Genomic DNA, 23,105 nt, shown 5'->3' with positions numbered 1-23,105 from the left:
GAAAGATATACAGAGGTGGAGGGTTAGCTGACATAGTGGAGAGGAGAAGGAAACATGAGCTAAATGGGATAGTCTATATTCAATCTTACACAAAGCTAATGTGTTCCGACCAATGATGAACTCTCTACCATCTTCTATCTCCAAAAAGGGTCAAGAAAAGGTTGCCTCTTTTCTCTGCTCTTCTCCATATTGGCTTTGGAGCTCTTCTTAGAAAGAATGAAAATAAATGGCGAATAATGGGTATAAAAATCACCTGAAATTAATATGAGTATGCAATTTTTATGCAGATTGCATCTTCAATCTCTTGAAAGACCCTGAAAATGTAATTCCCTATTTATTGAAAGACACATCTTCCTCTATTTCAGTATCAGGCTACATACTTAAGAAGGACAAATCAGAAGTAGTCCAATGAACAAAGCTATGCTAAACTTCCTATTGTACAAAGCAATTTTAAATGGAACTCATCGAATACCACTTATATAAGTATTCTTTTCACAGGCCACATATGAACCCTTTTCAATCAAATACAACCACAAATTTTGTAAGAAGTGAAAATAAGACATTGACATTGTCCCCCACATATTTCGTGGAGGGTAGACTGGGCAACATTAAAAGTATGCTCATGTCAACAATTTTGTATCCTGATATGATATTTCCACTGCCATTCCTGTCCTCCTGTTTTTAGCAACCTACTACAAACACCTGAAGTTGTTGCATTGTAAACTCCAATTATCTAGGAACGGGGAAGGGTCCACTATCCTGAGTACATTAATCAACATCACGGATTCTGGCAACTACCTAAAGTTTACAGTACCCTGCTCCACCTTGATTAAAGACTCCCTATAAACAGAATCAAGATTAAAGTCTTTAACAACTTAACAGCATTCACCCTACAGAGAATAAGCCCATTGGAAATCTCAAGACCCACCAGGGGCTGTATCATGATGAGTTGCATTTGCTCAGTTAAAAAATGATCATATGTGTCTGTGTTTGAGGCATCTAAAGTTCATACATGTAACTCAAAATTTCTCCAAGTTTATACATGAACTTTAGACATAACAAGTTGGAAACCGAGAGAGGCAATCTCTGCTAACCGTTTCTGCGCTGCAACAACCTCTGAAACTATCTCGCTCAACTGGCATGCTATCTTATTTCTTTCCATTAGTCCAGGAACTTCTACTTAGTGGTTTAGTTTGAGGCCTAATCCCTGGTTGGGGGAAGGGGTGGGGGGGTTAACTCCCATTACATCCTCGTCACACAAAAAGTAAGCTATACAGCTCACTGATTAGATATATTGTATGTTTGTTTGTCTCTCTGTTTCTCTCTATCTTGTGAATTTCAAACCAGGGTCTCCAGTGTATATTCCATTCTCCCATATTTCCCCTTGTTCTTAACATGCACATTGTTATTCAATACCTTGGTTAGGAAAGTTGGACTTCAGGATTGTCGGCTACATTCCTTTAGAAGAAATACACTATTATTCTTAAATCCTGACATATTATTTCTTTACTTTGTGCTATACTAAATATTGGTACTAAACATAAAATGCTTAGTAAGAGATAAAACACAGTTATGAAGCAAAGTTGCGGAGTGTAATCTTCCTTTCATGTGTTATAACCCAGAAGGGCATCTGTAAGTCTACACTGAGTCCCACAATAGGAATATCTAGTCCTCCAGGCATGGCCTGAAAGTTAGAGGCATCAGGGAGTAAGGGTGACATGAGAACTCTCTTTTCGGGAAGACAGTATTCTTCCTGCAGTTGCACTTCCCCAAGAGAGCCCCAGTTGCCTCCTGTTGACTGTCTTCATTGCTACTGTGCTTCATGACGATAGCAATGGAATTGTCTTCTCCAAGGTAAACAGATGACAAGGGGCAGAGTAGTCCTTGAGTATCTGGAGTGGGGAATTTTGGTGATCATGGGCCTGTAAAGTGATTGTGCTTTGAGCTATGACACCATGATGGCCATTATTCACAGATTGGACCAAATTCCACTGTAAAATGATGTTCTTAAGGCCATGGTGTTATGTCTCCAGTCAGAAAATCTTCCGGGCATTTGGATCCCGGATCAAGACATACTTACCTCATGTTAACATTTTGCATTGCTCTTCAATGAGTTCCTGTGTGGGGTCTCCCTTTCTAAGGGACACCAAGTGTTGAAAGCTGAGACTTGTGCAGGATCATACGCTGGGTTCTCCAGTGGCTGGAGTAACACGGCATCAGTCCTCGGCATCTTCAGCACTGGAGGTGTGCCTAGCATTGAATACCCAATACAAATTAGCCATCACCACTTGCTTCATTTACGGTGATCCCTATCTATTGGTGTGAATGCACTTCCAGTTCAATTACTTCCTGTTCCGGATATGCTATTTACTATTTCTTGTTCTACCTATATGCAAAGAGCCTTGGACCCTGGTACTCTGAATCACAAGGACTCTTGTGAGGTTTCTGTCAGTGCGTCCACACGTTCATCTGATTATATGCCTATTTTTGTGTCCCTAAATTTTGCCCCAGTTCCATCTATACTGCTAGACCTGCAATGTTAAGGGTTCCTTGTTGAGCCAGATCATACCTAGCTCTCTCTAGAGTGGTTAAGCTCCTCCACAATTATGACTTTACTTTTCTCTCACGCTCTAGGCAACATTGATTGCACCTTTTGGAGTTTGTTATGCTTAAGGGTTAATGTGTGGCCCATAATTTGAGCTTGCTTCCTTCACGTAATACCAGTTGGCAAGAAACAAACCACTAAAGGAAGGTGTTGCCCTTTCCCCTGGCAATAACACATAACAGAAAGATGTAATTTTTGTGTCTAGCCATTAACACAGAGGAGAACACTTTTTTTAGGCATGACAAGGGTGCCACTGACAAACAGGTCACTCAGTAATTCATTTCTGTGAACGTCACTGCAGAAGTAAGTATCCATTCCCTCCTTGAACTCTTCTAAGGAATATCTTCATAAATATTTAGAGTAACTATACTTGCTACCTTTTCTTGTGCAGGTTAGCTTCACAAACACAATCATTAGTTCATTAGGACTGGCTGCAGTTATATTAATTTCCTTTACATAAAGTGATCATTCTTGGTTGGCATTATCATATATGCAATGTCCCCTCCTACTTACCTTCCGCCTTTGCATAGATTGTGATGTTTCCATTAACCAGGCCAGCAAATATGTGGCCGGATACGTAGGCCAGGCTCATGACAGTTGACTTGTCAGGCGTGTAGAAATGCTGCAATCGTACCTTCTTGGAGCCCTGATTACTTTTGTAAACAGAAATGCTGTCAAAGAAAAAAAGTGATATGAAATTTATTGTGAACTAGCCATCACATATTTAAACATCGTTAATACTAATTTCCAAACAACAAGCAAAGCAAAATAATAATGTTGGGAATAAACTGTAGCAGATACGTTAGCCAATATCACAAGCATTATATTTATAAACGGATTTAGTACACAAAGGTATTTTGTCCACAGAGTATTAAAATGATTAAGAGAAACACATACAGATAAAGAGGCTCTTCAGCAGTTCTTGGTTAGGAATTTTGGACACGCAACAGCTCATTAGTATGCTAGGTTCCTGAGCTACGGTAATGTTTCCAGATGCTTTAAAAGTGTATCTGTGTTGGTTGTGCATGGACCGTAGACCTCCATTAATGCTGCAATGACCCGCTTAGGAATTTTGCAGAGTTATGACAGTCAGTCACACAGTAAACAGCAATCCCAGCACAAAAACAGATTGAGTGTACACCTTATACCAAAGCAGGGCTTAACACAATTAACATAGATGTGGGCCTTAAGTGAATATATACAAGCACATATTGCTAAACCAGCGGTTGTATGTGTCGGACAGTTTTTGTACAGTGCAAACCTAGATAGGAACAGTATTGGGGAAGCACATATAAAAATAATAGTGCTTTTGAGGAAGCTGAAGTACACGTCACACAAGCAGAAAACACCTTGCAGTAAGGGACAATCAAATGGATTGGATAAAGCAGACTACATTGGCCTTTTCATTTCACCCATATAGCCAGTGCTGATCAACGCACTGTCAACATCTCGGGCATTTCAATATGGTACTGTTATTTGTTCTAGTAATATCGATACCTTTTTTGTATGTATGAAATCTACAAAGAGCAAATGCTTCTTCATAGCAATAGAGTGCTGGGCAGAGAGGTATTTTACAATTGAGTAAGGAAGGTCTATGAAAGGAGATAACAGGAGGAGAATGGTTCAATTATCAGTAGAGGGAAGGGGAAGATAATGGGGATTACAAAATGGGAATATATTATAGTGATTGGAGTTGAGGAGGGGATGTCTGAATGTAGATTGGCGAGAGGAGGAAAGACAGGAGAATGAAGGACTGGAACGTTGCAAGAGAGAGGAAGGGTAATAGGGAAATATTGCTTCAGGTGAGTATAGCAACTAGGCGGTTATACTAGAAATTAACTTCTGTTGAGTCTTCAGGACTTTCCTGAAGAGCAGCAGAGACTGATGGTAGCAGATGCAGAGTACGAATCAATTCCATACCCTCAAACCATAGACTAAGGTCTTGAATTTCATGTTTTTATTCATTCTTGTTCTATAGTGGTTGCCAGGCACCCTAGAATGCAGATATTACCTTGCTTATATATAATGATACATCAGGTATTGAGTCTGATGCAGGTGGGTAGCAGGATAGAGAAACATATCTTGAGAAGATGAAGATGTGAAATCACTTGGATTTTATCAGCATAAAGAACATTTTTAATATCCCAACATTAATACTTAGAATGATGCTCGTCAGTGCAAATGGGTCCTTGAGAAGCTCGAAATTTTCAGTGTCAGATATTGAAAACAACACAATCAGAGTAACAAAAGCCACATTTTACTCCCTCAATCCCTTGCCATGCTTTACAATGCACCCAGATCATCAGTGACATACTACGAGGGGACTAATTTGGCCTTAACTAGCCACCCTCTGAAAATCCCTAAATCCACCTTCCTCATAACTCCTGTCAGCATTGCCATCTGATGTACTTGCAGCACTTGTGTTAGCAGAAAATGGGCTTATATGTACAGTCTAAGATCACACCATTTGATTTTTTATTTTGATATATATATATGGTGGCTGTTAGACCTGGCTTCTTGGTGTGGGTTCCCCCTAACGTTTTGCCTTCAGACCTCCTGTTTTGCTGACTTTGTTTATGATTGCCTTAGGACTCTGTGCACTTTACCAATGCTAACCAGTGCTAAAATACTTGTGCTCTCTGCTCAAAAGATGGTAACACATGCTTATACCCACTTGGCAAATCTAATGTACTTATAAGTCCTAGTAAAGTGCACCACATGTGCCCAGGGTCTGTAAATTAATATTCTACTAGTGGGCCTACAGAACTGATTGTGCCACCCATGTAAGTAACCCTTTAAAGATGTCTAAGGCCTCCCAGTGCAGAGCCTGTGTGTGTAGTTTTAACCTGGTATGTCAACTTGGCCAAATAAATATTTTGCCAGCCCTAAACTTCCTTTTCAAAACATATGTCACCCCAAGGGCAGGCCGTGGGGTGACATATGTTTTGAAAATACGTGGGCAGCCCATAGGGCTGTTAGTAAAACAATCTTATATTCATATTTCACAACTGCAAGACCTATCTCTCCCACAGTATAACATTGGAGATGTCTTATTACATTTAATAAGAGTAATTTCCAAATGGAAGAGGCAACCGCTTTATGTTTGGTGTCACAGGAATCCAAATTTAAAATCATAGCTTATGGTGAAATCAGATTTTAAATTACAATTGTGAAAATGCCACTTTCGAAAGTTGGCATTTTCTTGCCTTAGCCATTTGGGGCCTGCAACCTGTCTCTGGTCACATAACCGGGTGCAGTTGGGCTTTGTGTATTCCTCTTAGACAGCCACACACAATGGGATTAGGTGTGACTGGATGGGCCATCACTGGCAGAATGTGAGGGAGGAGATGGGTCCTGCCTCACTTACAGTTGAATAGACTGTGTACTGTCTCCAAACAAAGGGATGCATACCCCCTGTAGTTAATCTGGAGCCAGGGCAGGAAAGGCAGGGCATCTGTACATTTCAAAGGCATGCCTCCAGATGCTTCTCCCCACTTCAAAGGCATAACTGTGAATAAAAGAAGGACTTAAGACACCACTACTTCAGTACACTTCTGGACCTGTGGATACTCTGCCAAGAAGAAGTATTGTTGTGCTGCTGAAGGACTGCCACTCTTCCTGACTGCTCTCTGCTGGATTGCTGCTTAGCTGAGATAAACAGCTGCCTGCTTCCCGCTTGCCAGGGTTGTAGTGTAGTTCCTATATTCCCAATAGGCTCTGCGCATTGGAATAATATATCCTATAGATTTGATGTAGGACTTATGTCAATAGGTCTCTATCGAATATACTAAACTTAATACTGAGTGCCAGCTAGCTCAGAGGTCACTAGCAACGTTCTCGAACACACAAGAAGCGATTCGTTTCGGACAAACGCATAAACATGAGAACTTTGTTTCCCAAGAATAAGAATATATCTCTCAGAGTCGTGGAAACAATAGATAACTAGTTCACTCAGTCAATCGTGCAATCTTCGTTTCTACAGAGTTGCAGAGAAAAAGAGAGACTGGCGTTTTCAATAAAAGGTTTATTGAACAGACTTCTTTCTCATGCAATAGTGATGAACTGCTACAATCGTTAGACAGAATGCAAAGTATAATGCGTACAGCGAGAATAGTAATATAAAATAATACTGTAATAGCATTGTATGGTTTCTAAGCCATATAAAAATACATACATAAATAACAGACTAAAATACTCAACTGGTGCTTCTAAAATACGGCTACCCCAATGTACCTAACCGAAGTCTAGTACGAAGGAGGAAGTAAGTATAGTCTTTTGCAAAGGTTTAGTTTTGCCAAGTATCTACCAAAGGTTTCTCTAGGTTCTAATCAGCTCCATACCTTAGAATGAAGGAGGTCTGGTATCTCTGTTTCAGGACTCGATTTCCCAACACCCCGCAAGGGGAGTCAGAAACACTGGAGCTGGATTCTTGGCAGAGAAGGGCAGCTTCCTGATCAGTGCGTCAACTGGAGAGTCGGCTTCCTTCAGCACTTGCTGTAGCGAGCTGCGTCGGGCAAGTAGGTCATCGAACTGCTCCAAACCACTGTGCTTTGCCATAGCAAGTGAAGGTATATTTATACCTTGAAGGTGTTTAGGAATGCCATGTTTGACGTAAAGTCGGGCATATGAACTTCATGAATGAACCCCTGGGGAATAGTTGTTCATTGTAAAGTAACTGAGTTATTGGAGAAATCAATATTTAAGCAAGGGGAAGTCCCTAACAGCTTAAGCTGGTTTTTCAAGAAATCGTTGTGACGTTTGGTGAACGGATGGAAGTAACCATGCCGGTATTTGGGTAGCATGGGCTATGCCTAAATAAGGGCTTGATTTCTATGCCTATATAAGGGCAACATGAATTGTACCTATCTAAGGGCATGAATCAGGAAAATCAATTTAGAATCTAAAACGCCATACAACAGGGTGAGAAGAACTGGACCAGCATCTCTTGAACCCAGAAACCAGAGTGACTCCAAGGGCTAGTTGCCTGGCCTCCTTATCTGAAGCCTCAGGGACATAACAGGCTTTCAACAACCTTTCATCAGCACCTGGACTCTACAATCAGTGAGTCTACCATGCCAAGTGGTGCTATCCCAGTCCTGGACCCTTGCAAGTGAGCTTAAGGTGCTTTACCATCGTCTGTGGCAGGGGTGGTATCTCCATTAAGGCTCTGGGGCTCTGCCCACCCAAATACATGACTCTGGCTCATGCGGGTAATTGCTATTTGCAATTTACATCATGGTAATTGCAAAAAGCAATTACCGGCATCCATATTTCTTTTAAAAAGCTAATTAACACCAGTGATGATGCTCTTTAGCATTTTAAAAGAAATGTGGAAGTGCCATTGCTGGATTTGAACTCCTGTGTTGCTGCCTGCCTGATGGGTGATGCTCAGACATGAGCATCAGAGATGGCAGGCAGTCAGGCAGGCTTCTTGTGACACATGTCAGTTTGCAGATGTAAAGAATTTGCTCTAATGCATCTCTGGAAATGTGGGCTGACATGGTGTCAGCCCTGCAATTCAGTATCTTGAGGTCCTTGGAGACTTCCCACAAATGACACAAGGCAGGGTCATGTTTTAAAGCAGCGTCGGGCGGGTACAGTTCAAGTCCTGTACCTACCGTGGCCGCTTATTGCTGGAGGAGAATTAATGCCCTGCCCTTTCCCAAGTCATCCCTGTGACAAGAGGGGAAAGGGAAGGGTCATTTATCCTTTTTTTTTTACTATTTACAGCATTTCCAACGTATTACAGTAATCAAAGCACATTATATTGTGCTGTGATTAATATAGTTACGCTGAATTTTGTAAAAAATAAATGCTTTTGAACTAGCATGACGTGACCTCACAGGGTCATGAGACTCGACTCATGACCCTGTGACGTCAGTCATGTGCTGAATAACCCCGGGTGTAGTGTGCGTGGCGGGGCTACGCGGAGGGTCATGGAGTTAACAACAAACTCCGTGGAACTCCGCTCTGCTCCGTTAATGCAGACATTAGTGTGGCTCCTTCTGTTATATGGATTTAACCTGTGCAGCATTACAGCATTGGCTGCAAAGCTAAAGAAGCTCTCAGTAGAGCTAAATGTGGGCTATGTAAACCTAGTCACAGTACTGGTGACCCAAAAGATGTGTCTTGGAAGGAGGAAAGGAGAATCCTATGATGGAGAGTGCAGTCAGTGACTAAACCCGAATGTGGGAGGAACCTCGTCCTCCTTTCAAAATTAAGTCAGGGTTATGTTTGAAGTGAAAGCAGACACTCCGCCTTAACTTTTTAACACAAATTAAACACAACTTAATGATTTCAAGAAGTACAGTTTATCAAATGATAATCAACAAATAATTCTGTAGCTTTTTCTCAGTTACAAAATTGTTTCATTCAATGCATGATTATACAATGAAATAAAAATTCACATTTTTGCATTTTTAAACATTCGCAATTCATTAGCGTGGATGACTTTTCCTTAGTGCCCAATGCATTTCAAGCTCGTGGAGCTCTTCCTCAGGGGCCTGTAAACTGAATTGTATGTATAAGTTACTCTATCAGTTATGGATGAGACAGAAAACAAATCATCATTATGTACAGGGTGTCAAAAACGTCTATGAAAACATGCTAGTGGAGTGAAAACACACATAACCCTCACCACTGTGATATGCACCTCAATGTGCCAGAAGAATTACCCAAAATCACGAAAAAACTCACTGGTATCGTGGTCACCTGTATCTTCAATCTGAACCATAAAAACACGTATAAGAAAACATGTAGAATGCTCCTCTCAACTGTCAATTAATGCATGTAAACTGACTCGCCACTCACGCTGTTCTATCTTACCTTGATGTTAACTCTCGGTGCCAAAAACAGGAAATTCTAATCTTGTAGGGGTCTTGTCTGATCTGCAATAACAAACCATCACGCTCAACTATGGGTTTAAACAACCCTCAAAACCATGTCGCGTCTACCTTGCCGGTTTTGTTATCTACCCCTTACCGTAATCAGAAGGACTGGACATCCAAACTTCTGCTAAACAACTCGTGTGTACTCTACAACTGCCTCTCAATACACCGACTCGCTGTGTGGGACGCGATCTTCCTCCATACAAAGCGTGGCGACTGGGGGTGTAAAAACTAACAAAGGACTCGTTCAGCAGACTGGTGATCCCGAAACTGCGGGCGCCATATTTAAAAGGTCAAAAACGACAAGTTGATCACACGAAAAAGCCTCAAAGTGAAAAATGAAAATAAACGCCAAAAAATAGAAAGGAAAGAAAGAGATAAAGACAATGGTGTGTTCCTACACACCATTGTCTTTATCTCTTTCTTTCCTTCCTTTCCTTTCTAAAAACTAACAAAGGACTCGTTCAGCAGACTGGTGATCCCGAAACTGCGGGCGCCATATTTAAAAGGTCAAAAACGACAAGTTGATCACACGAAAAAGCCTCAAAGTGAAAAATGAAAATAAACGCCAAAAAATAGAAAGGAAAGAAAGAGATAAAGACAATGGTGTGTTCCTACACACCATTGTCCAGTCCAGTTCCTACACACCATTGTCTATCTCTTTCTTTCCTTTCTATTTTTTGGCGTTTATTTTCATTTTTCACTTTGAGGCTTTTTTCGTGTGATCAACTTGTCGTTTTTGACCTTTTAAATATGGCACCCGCAGTTTCGGGATCACCAGTCTGCTGAACGAGTCCTTTGTTAGTTTTTACACCCCCAGTCGCCACGCTTTGTATGGAGGAAGATCGCGTCCCACACAGCGAGTCGGTGTATTGAGAGGCAGTTGTAGAGTACACACGAGTTGTTTAGCAGAAGTTTGGATGTCCAGTCCTTCTGATTACGGTAAGGGGTAGATAACAAAACCGGCAAGGTAGACGCGACATGGTTTTGAGGGTTGTTTAAACCCATAGTTGAGCATGATGGTTTGTTATTGCAGATCAGACAAGACCCCTACAAGATTAGAATTTCCTATTTTTGGCACCGAGAGTTAACATCAAGGTAAGATAGAACAGCGTGAGTGGCGAGTCAGTTTACATGCATTAATTGACAGTTGAGAGGAGCATTCTACATGTTTTCTTATACGTGTTTTTATGGTTCAGATTGAAGATACAGGTGACCACGATACCAGTGAGTTTTTTCGTGATTTTGGGTAATTCTTCTGGCACATTGAGGTGCATATCACAGTGGTGAGGGTTATGTGTGTTTTCACTCCACTAGCATGTTTTCATAGACGTTTTTGACACCCTGTACATAATGATGATTTGTTTTCTGTCTCATCCATGACTGATAGAGTAACTTATACATACAATCCAGTTTACAGGCCCCTGAGGAAGAGCTCCACGAGCTTGAAATGCATTGGGCACTAAGGAAAAGTCATCCACGCTAATGAATTGCGAATGTTTAAAAATGCAAAAATGTGAATTTTTATTTCATTGTATAATCATGCATTGAATGAAACAATTTTGTAACTGAGAAAAAGCTACAGAATTATTTGTTGATTATCATTTGATAAACCGTACTTCTTGAAATCATTAAGTTGTGTTTAATTTGTGTTAAAAAGTTAAGGCGGAGTGTCTGTATGACAACCGCGCATAGCGACAGTGCGCTGAGGTTAAGTGTCACAGACACTTAAGATAGGTTTTCAGTTGCAGGCACGGACAAGACAAACGTGCTACCTTGGCAGCACGCTTAGAGGAAAGGAACTATAATCTTAGTATAATCAGGTTGAACGTTTGAAAACTCTGAGTGCTCCTCCCATCTACCATTCATGAAGTGAAAGCAGACCATTGGCTTCAAACTGTTGGTCCACTTTTTACTAATGCACTGTTCAGAGTAGAGGTGCAAGCAGTTTGCGCCTGCGCTCTGAACAGCACGTTAAATGTAATAGGACATACTGTCCCAGACTGAGCCTGGATCACCAAGTTAAGGATGTACTGCAGAGTAGGACGGTGTGCCCTATCTCTAATATAACCCCTGATGTGCAGAGTCTGCAATCATTTTCTGCCTCCCATTCACTTTATAATCAGGATGCCAGTGAACATGAAGGAAAATTTGGTTGGAAAAGGTATTTCGTCCTCTAACTCTACTTTTGAAGCCACACCAGAGGGAAAAGGAAATGCTATGCTTGTGGAAACTACTTTTGAAAAAACATGTTTTTCAACTTGATGGAAAAGAAACAAGTTCTGTATTTTTCCTTGGATATTATGGAAGACAGCCAGGTAGGAAATGGACCCTCCAGAATGCCCTGTTGATGTTGGTCACCTTGTCACTGTACTGTCTGCGCACTGGTGTTATAGGATTGTAATGGACTGTCTTGTTTGGCATTATGTAAATGTGGGCTGGGTATCCGTTTTTCCATGTGCAACTGCAAAATTCCATGCATATGGAAGAAGTTGTGCCATGTGTGTCATTGTTGTCACTGTGTGCAGCTGTATTTTCAGAGAACATGCAGTTTACTCGCCACCCTGTCACGCTATGATGCAGGATGACAACCTTCCGAGGCAGAATGAACAGACACTTGTGAATTTGGGTCGAGTTCCACACTATATCCAAGTTGTGGGGACCTTAAGTTCCCATTTTAAAGACCAGCGTCTTCCCCTTCCCATCCTCATTGAGAGCATGGACACCAGAAGGCAGACACAAGGTGTAGAACTCCCCAAGGCTACTGAAGAGGCATGACCTGTGCTTTTGGCCCTCCAGTTAACCTACAAAGGTCAATGCAGGTATGAAACTGCCTCCCACCTTATGAGTGCCACACATTCAGCATTTCTCCTTTATGACTCCTTGTTTTTGAGCATGCCTTGAATTTGCAGAATATGCAAGTGAAATTGGATTCTCTAATTTTTAAGAAATATGCCCCTATACTAATGATGGAGTTCCCTGTAGGACTGGATGAATGTCGATTATGTATAGTTTGCATTGCGCAAGGAATGTTAACCACCAATGATATACCACCAATGCCACACTATCCTCAAGTTTCCCTTCCGAATTTAGCTTTTCCATCTTCGAAACACAGTAAAAAGGGGCAGTGCCAAGAGAGAGCAGAGCCGGCTTTAAGGCATTGCGACTGGTGCGGCTGCACTGGGCGCTGACATGTGGAGGGGGCGCCGACCTCAAGGGAGGGGCGCTGTGTTTAGCAATGACTTATGATTGGAGAGATGAGGGGTACTTTTGCTTGTTGATAGTGAGAGAATCCTAGGAGGCGGCAATGAGGTGTGGGGTGTGCCAAAAATGATTGTCGCACCGGGCGCCACCAGCTCTAAATCCAGCCCGGAGAGAGAGCGCAAATATAAAGCCAAATCCTTCTAGTATAACGGAAATTGGAAAGGCTCTTCCAGTGTGTACTGGCTAGCAATGCTGGTGGTAGCCTGAAGAAAATTAAGCTGATGTTATATGCCATGCAGCATTTTTCCATGATTCAAATGCTGATACCTAGTGGTATCCCTAGCATGATAAGATTGCCAGTCCTGTCCTTAATAATGATGGGACCTCAATCTACTGGGTTATGCTTAACTCAACACGATGGTAATTAAGCGCTTTCATCTTATACATCTATTAAAATTCCCAAAATCCAATGAAAATCACTAAAATACATGATGGCTTACAATTTTATGGATCAAAAGTCTGATGTTGAACGTCTTATTTTGTTACGTGTTAAGCAATAGCACTAGCTCAAAGTCAACTAATGTTGTTTTTCAAAGCTTCTACTGTTCAGCATACCAAGGAACTTCAAATCTTAGGAAATAACACACACCTAGAATGCAGGCAAGATGGCATACGATCACACGGACAAATACACGAAAACAGTATATCAGCAATTCATTTCCATTTCGCTTCTTCTTGTCAATAAATGAACCGGTTTACTAATAAAAGCATGTAATCTGAAACAGTCACCCGTTGCACAGGTTTATGTGTATAAATGGCACTACCAGTACTTAATTTATAAAAGAATACGTGGTGGGGCCCAAAGTTTTGCTGGGAAGCCAGCAGGCGGCAATATCAAAGGTTGGGTTCCCATATACCAAGGCTGAGTAGTCCTGATTCCAACTCATGGCTCTTTATTCCATCACTGAACATTCCCTGCCTCTTCAATCACTTTTGGAGGTTAATTTCATCCCTTCTTTATGCCTTTGTCACTGTTTTCCTATTTTTCCCTCAATTGCGGTCCCCAAAAATGTTGGTGGGCCCCACCTTTAACCCCTGCTTCAACTTAAGCACTGTGCATGGGTGCCCGCTGGGGGGGGGGCAAGGAGAGGCTCTTGCCCCCCCCTGGAGCACCCCTCCTTGCCCCCCACTGCGGACGCCCATGGTGCCGAAGTCTGGAGGCCTGCGCCTGGCAGCTGGCGCCATGACCCAGGTACCTGCCTGGAGCACAGTGACACGGACAGCGCTGGAGGGTTACAATGGAGGTGAGAACCAGGAGGGGGACTCACCAACGGTGTGGTGAGCTCGCGCACTGGAGCATATGGCCCTACAGCGCCAAAGTACTAGGGCTGGAGGCAGGCGCGCAACGCCCATTGGACTCAAAGGGCTTCAGCCCACCCCACTACTTCACAGGTCTTTTAAAGACCTTTTGCTTGTTAATGAGGCTTTGATGTCCCCCCTGCTTAGAGCCCGTGCAGCTCCACTCTGCCTTTTGCTTGAAGAATCAGCCCCCCCCCTGAATTTTTTCTTAGCCCCCCCTCCGAAATTTGACTCTAGGTGGGCCTCTGGCTGGAGCTGAACCTGGCTGTTCTGTGCCTATCGTGGCCTGGGTCGCATTGAGAGCAGGCTGTTGGAGATAATGGCTGAAAGCTAAAGCTTAATATAAATTGCCCACACCAACGACTCCATTGCTAACTAGCACACAGGGCTGCACCCATTTTTTTAAAACTGTGCTCTCCCTTTCCACCGTGGGTGTTTCGGTGGATGCCTCCTGGCTTATACTGGTCCCTTATTGAAACAGACTTGCACATGTGAGAGACCTGATGCAAGGGGCAGAGGCATAAGCTGTGCCGCGTTTTAACCCCACAATACCATTGCCCACTGCCTTATATCCCTCTGTACCCCACACCTTGCGCTCTGCCTTATATCCCTCTATACCCCAAACCTCGCGCTCACTGCCTTATATCCCTCTGTACCCCACACCTCGCGCTCACTGCCTTATATCCCTCTGTACCCCACACCTCGCGCTCACTGCCTTATATCCCTCTGTACCCCACACCTCGCGCTCACTGCCTTATATCCCTCTGTACCCCACACCTCGCGGTCACTGCCTTATATCCCTCTGTACCCCACACCTCCCGCTCACTGCCACAACATATCCCTCTGTACCCCACACCTTGCGCTCACTGCCACATATCCCTCTGTACCCCACACCTCACGCTCAATGCCACAACATATCCCTCTGTACCCCACACCTTGCACTCACTGCCACATATCCCTCTGTACCCCACTCCCCGCAGTCACTGCCTGATCACTCACTTTACCCTGGCAAGCATATTCTCCATGTTTTCCTTCCCCTTCCACTCGTTCTACCTCTGTTCAACCCCTTACTTCTTTTAGTACCTTACTCCTTTCTCAATACCTCTACTTCTTTTCCTCTTCAGTAACATCTCTCTGACACATCTCTGCACTTCTGTTATATTAATGCACCCCTCTACCTCAACTGTTTACCTCAGTCTTTAATATTCCCTTATCCTCAGCTGTCTCTACCTGTCTCTGACACTCCTCACCCTCTCTCTACCTGGCCCTCTCACGTTCTACAAATGCGTTATTCTCCCCTTGTCGTGTATTTCTATAGGTTCTGATTCGATCCCCCTATTCCTGACCCTATTCTGGTTAAACTTACTAGCTAGTTAACTAACAGTCAGCCCATGAGGCAAGAAAACCCCCATGATGCAGATACCGTTATCTGACGCAGTCACACTACGGCACAGGAACGTGTTATCTGATTAGGTCATAACGCTTGAGATCTAATTAGACAAGCGATATTCCTCCAGCCCCTGATAAGGCATACGACGTTCTCATAACAAATCAAACCTATGACAACCTGGATAATCCGTGCGGCCATTGTTTTGATTTCACAGAGAACTTTAGTAAAGAATGTGCTAACGAGCAAGTCGTATGACATCTTTATTGACGTACCTATGTCCATCCTTACGTCAATCCCGGCACCTTTAAGGTATAAATATTGCCGACCTTGCCCTATGCAAACACACGCGTGGTGACAAGACGGAGCAGCCATACTTGCCGAAGCAGAGAGCAGAAGCAGACCCCGCAGGCAGCAGCCCCGCCTTCCTGACGCGCTGAGAGACGCGCTGCTATCTCAAGCCGAGAGACCCAGCACCGGCGCTTCTGGGCAGCCCTCGCAGGCAGCCTGGAATATCGAGAGCAGAGAAAGAGATACCATTCCTCATTCATCCTAAATTCCAGGTACAGAACTGAATAACCCCTCCTAGAGAATTCTTTAGTTATTCACTTGGCAAAAACAAACTTAAACTAAAACTGTAACTTTCTATTCCCGCCCACGCATTAGACTTAGGTCAGGTACACGGGGTAGGCGTATTTAGAAACACCAGTTGAGTACGTTTAGTCAAATGTATATGTGTATGTAAATATATTTTAATCATTTTAAACATCATATGGCTCAGAAACCATATCAATGTTTTTACAGTATTATTTTATACTATTGCTTCTAATGTATGCACTTTACTTAACTATAAGTATTGCAATAATATCGATCCATTTCTCTTGTACGAGAAAAGAGACTGATCAATAAATAACATCTTTTATTGAACACGCCCGTCTCTTCCTTTTCTCTACATTCTGATGAGACTAAGAATGCACGTACTGACTGAGTAAAATAATTGCCTTGTGCTCACACGACTCTCGAGATTGACTTTTGATTAGGGGAGAGCAAAGTTGTCATGTTCTATGGTTGTCAGAAACTAAATCCCTTCTTGTCTAATCAGGGGAGTTAATCCTTCCTTGAACATTCGAGAAAGTTTCTAGCGAACTCTGAGCTTAGCTGGCAAACCCAAAAATTAAGTCTAGTATCGACAGTAGTAGACCTAGTTAACGTCTGGCCTAGGCCTTTACTGCTGTAGGCACTATTCCAATGCGCAGAGCCTATTGGGAAAATAGGAGCTACACTACATGGCGCCCAACGCGTTTGGAAAGGGCGATAAAACTAACGTAAGACATTTAGAGTAACTCAGTCGTGCTTTCTCACTCAGACCCCTTTTCCCAAATACTCCAAAGACGTCTGGAGTGGGTGAAAGGTTATAATATCCTCCAAAACCTCGCAGGAGGGAACTCCTATGTATGGTTCTTGGTATAGTCAACGTTGAAGGATAAAACAGTTCCAGAATATTGTGCATCTAATCTCTGTTTCCATAAAGAAACCTGATCTGCAAACAAAAATAATACCATCCTGTCAGTAAAATGGGAGACAGTGATGGAGAAAGAGAGGCAATTAGATTAGCTACTGAAATAGCAGATGCTGATGCTACCATGCAAGCAGCAGACGCGGATATAATACTTATTCCGGTCATTAAAAGGAGATCTATAACCTTAAAACTTATAGAAAATGGACTGACACCTAGAGGTGGCACAGTCATATTCGTAATTGAGGCACACGAATATCGGCAGACAGAGGTATACTATACATGGATACATTTTCCAGCAGCAAATGCTGTAACAAAGTACTTCCACTATTACAAAGTAGAGGAACCTCCTGAAACGTACACTCCTTTCGAGGAGGTGGAAGTACCACTCAAATTCCAAGAGCATTTGCTCTTATTTGATGGCGCCCTAATACATAACAATCACATTACAAGGCTCGGTCCTTTAGGAAGACCAGGAGCAACGTGGCCGGTCCTAGCCGGATACACACCACATCCAGACATCGAAAGAATGCCTGCAGCAGAGCTGTTAATACAGCTAAAACAACTACTAAAAATTCACAGACAATTAGTTCAGTATGTAATGCGGACTTCAACAATTCAGCCAGCGATTAAACTTCCACAGCTGACCCCTCACCAGGGGAACACAAATAAAATTACACCACAGAACATCCAATCCTGCCTAGGTAAAGTTCCAGCTAAACGGGAACAAATACCATTCTGGTTGGCACAGAAAATTACCCAAATAGAGGCGGTGTTTCCTGACACCACCTCATTAGAAAAACACAGGATTCTGACTATATGTCTCCCAATGGGAATCGCACCACACATTGAGGACTGTGACACTTGGGGTACAGTCTTTGCTTCCATCTATACAAAAACGCACGGTGTTCCATCCATTTCGGTGATACCAGATGTGCTAAAACAAATTCAAGATGAATACGGTCCAGAACCTGCTTTAACTCTTGGTATGAAATTACTGAAAGACTTCAAGCAAGTCTCGGCTATATTACTAGCCAACATAAAAGGTGAAGCAGCAAACGTGGCGATCCGCCAGAGGTTAAAAGAGACAGATATAGCAGACCAACCAGCTGAAATTGCCAGAATCATAGAAAAATCCTATGAAGAACTAGGCAGAGATAGTCTAGGTGGAATACCAGTAAAACCGCAACTGACTACTAGTCCAGAAAAAATATTTTTTAATAATAATTCACCAAAAAAGAACTGGAATGGAAATAACCAATCCAATCCTAAAGAAAAGGAAATTCCAGTCCAGAGGAAGGTCTCCTAGGCGAAGAGAGAAATCTCCAAACCCGAGACAAAGGTCACCTCAGAGTGAACCCTCTGGGAATAGATATAACCTTAGAAATAGGGATAATATTAAAAAACCTGATAGATATCAAGACATTGATACACGTCCGTCTCAATCTTTTCAGAATTCCTCGCAGAAATCGGAAAGAAGAGGACGATCAGAAGAGCACGCCAAGTCCAAAGACAAGGAACCTGCTCAACTGAAAAAGAAATCACAATTTCCAAAAAAGAAGGTAGCCAGTATCAAGGTAGTTAACAATGCCGAGAATACTGAGGACACAACTGAAAAACGGAGAATGGGCTCAGACAATGCTAGACAGCGCAGCAGAGGTGAGCATAGCTCGCAAAGTCCTTATGAATCATCTGGAGACAGTGGACACGAATGAATACCTTCAAGTGGAAACTGCAGATACCAGAGTTAGCAAGCCCCACAAAATATACGAGATAACATTACGTATAGAGGGAGATAAGACTAGGAAAATAAGGGGACTATTTTGGGATAACCTATCCAAAGGCTATGACATCCTTCTAGCTGAAAAAGACTGGCCACCGGAGTTTGTCAGGGAGTGCCCTCATGGCGAAGAAGTAATTATGCCTGCCTTCTCGAATCAAATACCGATTCATAAAAAATATACACTTGCTAGAAAGTGGGCAGTGGCCTTAGCACCTGCTTTATATAAAAATCATGTAGGATGGGATGAGGATTCTCCTCCTCACAAAATCCAGTTAAAATCACAACCTACTGCACAAAGGCAGTACCCAATTAAGCAAGAAGCTAAAAAACAGGTAAATGAAATACTAGATCAGCTAGAATACCAAGGGGTGATTGAAACTTGCACCTCACAAATGAACAATCCTTTATTTCCGGTCTCCAAACCAGACAATTCGTACCGTCTAGTTTTGGATTACCGACACCTTAACACATGTTGCAAAACTTTTGCAGTGCAAAACTCACACAGTGCTGCACTAATGAATAACATAGTGCGCAAAAAATACAAAACAACCTTGGACATCTCCAACGGATTCTTTTGTCAAAACATAGCACCAGAGAGCAGATATTTAACTGCATTTTCAGTAAATGGCACTCAAAAACAATTCTGTCGGTTAGCCCAGGGGTACAAGAACAGCCCGGGGGTATTCTCAGCGAGAGTACCAGAATTACTACAACTATATGATGATGAAGCATTATCTTATGTCGATGACATTTACTTAACAGATGATGACTTGGAGACTCACTTGAAAAGAGTGAACACCATAATACTTGGTTTCGCTGCAGAGGGTTACAAATTCAACTTCAAAAAGTCCAGAATTGCCCATCTGACGGTCCTATTCTTAGGATATGAGTTATCAAGTGAAGGCAAAAGCCTTGCAGACAATTTCCTAGAGAAATGTGCCGTAATCCAAGCTCCTAAAACACTAAAAAACCTACAGTCAATTCTAGGCTTCCTAAATTTCGGAAGAACATATATTGCAAATTACGCAGAAAGGGTCAAACCCCTTTATGATCTAATTAAACCAGACTTTAAAAGATCCAGTTGGACTCAAGCACACACAGAAATTTTGAGATCCTTACAAACAGACATGCTAATTAAAACAAAATTAGAAACCCGTGATAATACACGCAACCTTGTGATCCGAGTCATCCCAGGGAGATGCGGATTCACATACCTAACCTCTAATGAGGGAGATAAGGTACCAATTGCATTCAAATCACATTTGTACACAAAAGCTGAACAGAGATTCAACAACAAAGGAAACATTGTTCAAGCAGTTCAAACCGCAATAGCTAGAGAAAAAGAAATAGCTTACAGTAGACATATCACAGTCAGAACAGCAGAATCAGCCTTTGAGGCATTAACAACACCGTGTAATTTACCAACAACAACATTGGATCCAGAATGGTTACAATGGGTAAATTCAATCACAACGGACAAAGTATATTACTTCTTTGATCCAGAACTAGAAGAATTAAAAAATCTAAAATATGAAAAAACGTATCCTCTGCCAATCGACATTCTGCCTCTACGACATTACGCCTGTGTAATCTATACAGACGGACATGCTCAACCCTCCGTTTGGGGAGAACATGCATACAACCCCACATGTGCGGTTACAAAAGAAGTGTGGCACGGAGGTAAACTAAAACCTCTATTAACAAAATCACACTCAGTAGAAACTAATTCAGAACTACAAACTGAAATATTAGCTTTGAAAATGGCGCTAGATAATGCGGATCGCGAATTCCCGACACTTATAGTGTCAGATTCATATTTCTGCGTCAAAGCATATAACAAGGATTTGCAGACCTGGATTCAGAACGATTACAAAGATGACACGGATGCACCAATAAAGCAGAGACTGCTCTGGGAACAGGTAGCTCTTTTGAAAAAAGAACTACCAAAGACTCACGTGACACACTCACTGAGTCACCAGCGTGATGGCGTTCACGTTGTAGGGAATTCATTGGCTGAGACAGCCGCAGCGGCAGCCACTAAATCGGCTCCCGTAGATCGAAAAAAGCGTACATTAAAATACATTGACGGGGAAACATTGCTGGCAGTAAAAACGTCATCAAAAGGCGACTGCTCGGCGTTACCGATCAACTATCCACTCAATTACACATACATCATAGATGCAAACTCCATTCCTTTTGCTCGAATCCCTGGAGTGGGGGATAGAGTGATTCCAAACATGGACAGGAGAAACTTGTTAATCGCAGACGCACACATGGGCGAGGGTCTCAGACACCTTAAATTAAAGGATTCTCTGGAAGAATTACAATCACGGTACTGGTGGCCAGGCATGAGCCTGCACTACACCATGTTTGTAAAAAACTGCCCAAACTGCAACAGAGATCGCAGTGGGGAGAGAAGCAGTTTAATACCTCGTCGTATCAAGGCAGATAACATCACCACTAAAAAGAATGGCTTGCGATTAACATATACAGGCTAGTTCCCACTTATAATGTAGATCCACAGCACTCGGCTGACGTCCGGACTGTTATACAAGATTTGCGAGTCTAAATGGCATATACGCTAAGAGCATGCTACGTTCGACCATTTTTTTTTTCCTTTTCTCAGGCAATCCAGCCTGGGGGGGGAAAAAATGGCCAAATGAGCACAGCCCAGCGGGAATCTTCTCACTTCCTTCCTGAGGGTATGGGATGGTGTAAAGAAAAAACCAAGACAGAAAGCAATCTATAATAGAAAGGATATTAGGTTCGGGAGCTGGGTGGGTCAAACATCTAATAAGTGTCCAACGTAGTCTAAATAACTTGCCAAGAAATTCTCTGAAGGGATTCAGTCCGTACGAATTATTATTCGGAACTAGGATGTTGATCTCTGACCTTGATAGTCAGACTTCAGTGGTAACAGAAAAAAGCTTTGATGTCAAAGACCGTTTGGCTATTTTGCAGGACTTAAACAAAACAAGAAAAGACCTGAGCAACATACAGTTGAAAGAACAGCCAACGACCACTGAAGAATCACCACCTGTCCCAGCAAGACCTGTCTGGATTCCAAAAATCGGGGATCTAGTCAGGGAGAAGATCGCGGTAAAGAAGGAATTTGGGCCTTCATACAGAAAAGCAGTTCCTGTATTGTCTGTCAACGGGACAAGATCAGTTGTACTACCGCCACTTGCTGGAAAAAAGGAGAACCGAGTTGTATCCATCGACCTGGTAAAACCACAACATGTGGCCGATAACCAACAGTAGGCCAAGTGGACTCCCAATAAGTAGCAGAACACCAAGGTTTGCTACCAGTACAGAGGTCCTATCAAAGAGGCTCATCACATTCGAAACGCCTACAGAAGAACAACAAGGACTATGCAACAATGCAATAGAACTTAGACCTCTGAAAACCCAAATAAAGACATTTAGCAGAGACACACCAATCTATACAGAAGTACCAAGTGAAAATGCGAGAAACAAAAATCCTGAACCAATTGGAACAATTGACAGAACTGCATCCGGTTACTTCATCAACTTCGATGATTCCTCTGAAGGCTTCAGCGAACAAAAGACAGAGCCAACATCAAAATCCTTTAAAGACAAAGCGAAGGAACTTTTGAAACAACTGAAAGAAACATATCTAGTTTCTCCATGGATTGAATTTTGGGTGGGTTTTGGTGCATTTATCCTCATACTTTGGCTCATCATGGTATTTACCTTGGGACGCTTCATTGAGGGAAAATATGCTAAAATGGACACAGCAAGTCAGAACATCAACTTGGTCCTCAAACCACACACATCTTCACACGTCGAGAAAAGAGAACTTTCTTCAGAACTTTCTTCAGCCAACTTCACAGCAATTCCAATATCTGGTGGGGTAGCCTGGGACAACACTGACTATGAAATTTATGGTCCGGTCGAGATCCTGAAATATCCACACCAAATCAAGATCTCCTTGAGTGACTTTGCAAAACCAAACTCATTTGCTGATGATTGTGACTTTGAAAGTATAAACAATATGATGTCTGACTTAGTAATGTCTGCTAAATTTACAAAACATGATTATTTGCAGGGTTCTACAAATTATGACAGCATGTACTGCTATAACCATTATGGTAACCATTTCTTGCATAAATCTGCACAACCTAGAAATGTTTTAAATTTTAATCAATGGGAACATTGTGCTACACCTCCAAAAGGGAGCTCTAGAACCGTGTATGGCAAATATTCATATTTTTCAGGTTTTAACATAACTAATGCTGAAACATTTTATTACAAATTGTCAAACAAGACAGGGATGAAAACCATGATAACCAACACAAAATTGATATATTCAGATTCTTGCTTTGAAAAAATGAATACTTTTG

The 23,105-nt window shown here is 42.2% G+C and overlaps 1 protein-coding gene across 7 annotated transcripts in view; it reads right to left on the bottom strand.

Moving 5' to 3' along the window:
* The window catches only part of ARHGEF10 (Rho guanine nucleotide exchange factor 10), a 1,140,991-nt gene that overhangs the window by 366,541 nt on the left and 751,345 nt on the right, over nucleotides 1–23,105 (bottom strand). For all 7 annotated transcript variants that reach the window (XM_078647916.1, XM_078647912.1, XM_078647917.1 and 4 more), the window contains one exon: nucleotides 3,119–3,276. In XM_078647916.1, coding sequence (XP_078504042.1) covers nucleotides 3,119–3,276 — 158 coding nt within the window. The remainder of the gene's footprint in view (nucleotides 1–3,118; nucleotides 3,277–23,105) is intronic.

Source organism: Lissotriton helveticus, chromosome 6 (genome assembly GCF_964261635.1).
Source record: "Lissotriton helveticus chromosome 6, aLisHel1.1, whole genome shotgun sequence".
In the NCBI taxonomy this organism is placed as follows: Eukaryota; Metazoa; Chordata; class Amphibia; order Caudata; family Salamandridae; genus Lissotriton; species Lissotriton helveticus.
The sequence above is the reverse complement of the archived record's forward strand: the minus strand, read 5'-3'. Positions and strand labels throughout refer to the sequence as shown.